Source organism: the organism of the source record quoted next, unplaced genomic scaffold (assembly GCF_019419815.1).
Source record: "Pyrus x bretschneideri cultivar Hongxiangsu unplaced genomic scaffold, Pyrus_bretschneideri_v1 Contig43, whole genome shotgun sequence".
NCBI lineage: Eukaryota > Viridiplantae > Streptophyta > Magnoliopsida > Rosales > Rosaceae > Pyrus > Pyrus x bretschneideri.
The window spans coordinates 1,102,501-1,105,687 of NW_025999757.1; the positions used below are offsets into that span (position 1 = coordinate 1,102,501).

General features: G+C 37.8%; 1 protein-coding gene across 2 annotated transcripts in view; it reads right to left on the bottom strand.

Moving 5' to 3' along the window:
- LOC103938526 (60S ribosomal protein L22-3) overlaps window positions 1-2,067 on the bottom strand; it is a 2,095-nt gene extending 28 nt beyond the window's left edge. The window contains exons 1-3 of one of the 2 annotated variants that reach the window (XM_009348537.3): window positions 1,906-2,067; window positions 1,066-1,314; window positions 1-332 (exon numbers count right to left, since the gene is read on the bottom strand). The exon at window positions 1-332 is cut by the window's left edge and continues 28 nt beyond it. In XM_009348537.3, coding sequence (XP_009346812.1) covers window positions 188-332; window positions 1,066-1,298 — 378 coding nt within the window. In that variant the 5' untranslated portion in view covers window positions 1,299-1,314; window positions 1,906-2,067 and the 3' untranslated portion in view covers window positions 1-187. The remainder of the gene's footprint in view (window positions 333-1,065; window positions 1,315-1,905) is intronic. The other variant, XM_009348536.3, reaches the window with a different exon arrangement.
- Window positions 2,068-3,187: the final 1,120 nt, after the last annotated feature.

The window sequence follows — 3,187 nt, forward strand, 5'->3', positions numbered from 1 at the left end:
GAATATCACCCGGTGAATTCGTTAAAACATAACTAGTTCAACTTCCTACAATCCACATCTGTATTCTCATCCACTGATAGCAAATATCTCATTAGAAAGAAAAACAAAATTTCAAACCAGCATTAATTTTAACAGTACCACGCGTAAAACGGAATAAGCGAACAAGGTTCTTGGATGACCCGGCATCTTAATCTTCCTCCTCCCCTTCGTTCTCGGCAATGTTGAAGTACCTCAGTTCGTAGACGTTTCTATCCTTGTTGGAAGCAATCACTCGTAGCCAATCTCGCACGTTGTGCTTCTTTAGATATTTCTTTGTCAAGTACTTCAGATACCTGAACCACAAAAACAACAAAAATATTTGTAAAACTACGCAAAAACTGTAAACCATTTTTCAGTTACAGTTACGGGCAAAGAACTTGTTTAACCTAGGGTTGCATAAAATGAAAATAGAAACCTAAAATGGAATGCCAGATGAGTCACAATCATCCAACTAAACAAAGAGACGAAATTGTTTTTTTTTTTTTTGTTTTGAGTTTAGTCTTTCAGGATTTTAAACACAAATTGATATAATCTATAAGCTCGAGCTGCTCTACAAAAATGACGGTTTAACAAAATTAACAGAAGAGTCAAACAAAGGATCAAATGTTAATATTTATGAACGACATAGAATTCAGTTGAAATGAGTACCTAGGAGTATTTCGAAAAATCAACTTCACTAAGCGTTAACCTTCTGATGCCTATGCAGATTTGCTCTAATATCTATAAGCATTTGACAGTTAAAATGTAAAACAGCTATCATCACAGAGACGGCAAGTCATCAGAGCAAAATTCAAAGGATGCTCTGCACAAAAGGGCTAGATTTCATCCGTTAAGCACACTAAAAAGAAAGAGAACTAAATAGAATTCAATGCATGTTAAACATCAATGTCTGGATCAAGACACAAATATTCCAAAGAAAGCCAAGCTAAACTCACCAAGCATTAAAAAGAATGCACGAATTTAATAAATTAACCACACCTTCAATTAGTCATACAAGAATTAATCACGAAAGATCAACAAAAATACCTCTTTGAGAAGTTACTGTCAGAGCTGACAGTGATCTTGCTCTTCTCACGGGTCACACTGACAGCATCGCCAAGTGCACCAGCCTTGCCTCCAACCTTGATCCTCTCCTGAAGAAACTTCTCAAGGGATGCAATGTCCATGATCTTGTCCTCCACAGGCTTTCCACAGTCAATGGTAAAAGTCACACCCTTCTTTTTCCCCTTGGGACCTGCTGCTGCAGTTCCTCGACTCATTGTCGATTATCTCCTGCTGCCAAAATACAAAACAAATATAAGCCCAACATTCACGAGAACAAATACCGCAATTGCATACATCTTTGTACATCAAAATATGCATACAAATCACACAAAACAAATCAATGTATTAAGATTCGGCAGCATTGCACACACACCGTATATGTCCAAGTCTATACACAAACATACATATATATATATATATATCAATTATTTCCTTGCAAAACCTGATAATTACATCACTGAGCATAAAACTTCATCAGTTCAACACGAATACCAACGGAAAGGTGAAGATTTCACATTTTAACTACCACTTCAACCCAAAAGCACCATGAATTTAAATCCAACAAAACCAACAACGACTTCATTGAATTATACTAAAAACAACCGTCTGAACTCTGAATTATGAACCTAAGAATCTAGCAATTTCGAATCCAAGAACGACACCACCTAAATTTTGAATTAAACCCAAAAATAAATTATAGAAACAAAACAAATCCACTGAAAAATATAGTGTTATCACAGAAAAATTAAATTAATAAATCATCTGCAGGATGCGACGGAGCCACACAAAGGGTTAACAAGTAAACGAAAAACCAGAACGTACCGGGAGTTGAGAGGGAACGGGGTGATGGGTTCTGTTGGAAAATGAGAGACAACAGAAGACGACCAAGAAGGTTAAAGCTCGCGGCGGCAGAGTGCTAATATACAGGAGGAGAAATGAATTAGGGTTTATCAGCCTTTTGTCGACTATTGGGCCGACTTTGCGGGCCTCCCTTATTGCGTTTGGTCGTCTTTTCAGCCTTTGGAAAACGATGTGGAATTCATTCAGTTAGGGCTTTATTTGAGACTTTTTTTTTTTAACAAATAATATTATCTACATCATGGGATGGAAGAGTGGCTAAATCTTAAGGCTTCACAATTTGTTATCAATAATGTGCTTCAAATTTTCTTTTAGATAGAATCGAATCTAAGACTTCTCACTTATCAATGAAGAGTAATACCATTAGACCGTAGTATTAAATAACTTTAAAACGAAAATTAGGACTTGGTATAAAAAACCATATTAGTAGTGGAGCATGCCTATTTTCATTTGTAACTTAGGAAAAGACAAACACATAATTACTAAAAGCTAGTGCAAGTATAAATCATGGCACTTTAAAGAAATATTTTTATTTCATCTTAAATTTTTATTGGGTAAATCTCAGTTTACTATCTTGAAGTTTAATATTTGGTACATGAAATTTTTTTCGTCCTAAAATGTTAATTTTGGGACAGTCTCATACATCCATTAGTCTGACTGTTAAATCAACTGTTAACGGATGACGTGACATTTACGTGGACAATGACTGGACGTCATGTGTCAATATAGAGCCAATGTGAATATTAAAAAAATTTAAAATTTTAAAAATAAAAAAATCTGGGCGTTCGTTCACCCCTCCCGACCCGCTACCTCCTTCTCCCTCCAGTCTCTTCCCTGCACCCAACCTCCCCGCACACCCACTCATTCCCCTCCTTCTCTCCTCTGCACTCACCCTCCCCGCTCACCCACCAATTTCGATCCATAAAAACAAGAGTGAGAACCAGAAGTTGAAATTTATACATGTGCAAGCAATCATTCACCACCATGAACTGGTTGTGATAATACCCATCGAACCTCTCCTGCTCCCTGATGTCCTGCAGCGTCACGTATCCGAGCTCCATCCATGGCTTCAGAACCTCCAGCACCTCCTCATGGATCCCGCCGGCGTCGTGGATTACGAAATGGGATCTCGGCCCGAACAGCCGGACGTGGTAAGCAATCCACTCCCTCACTCTCTGGGGACTCAGATTTCCATATAAAGAAGACCCACAATATAAATAGTCGTATTTTGGCTTGGCGGTGAAGA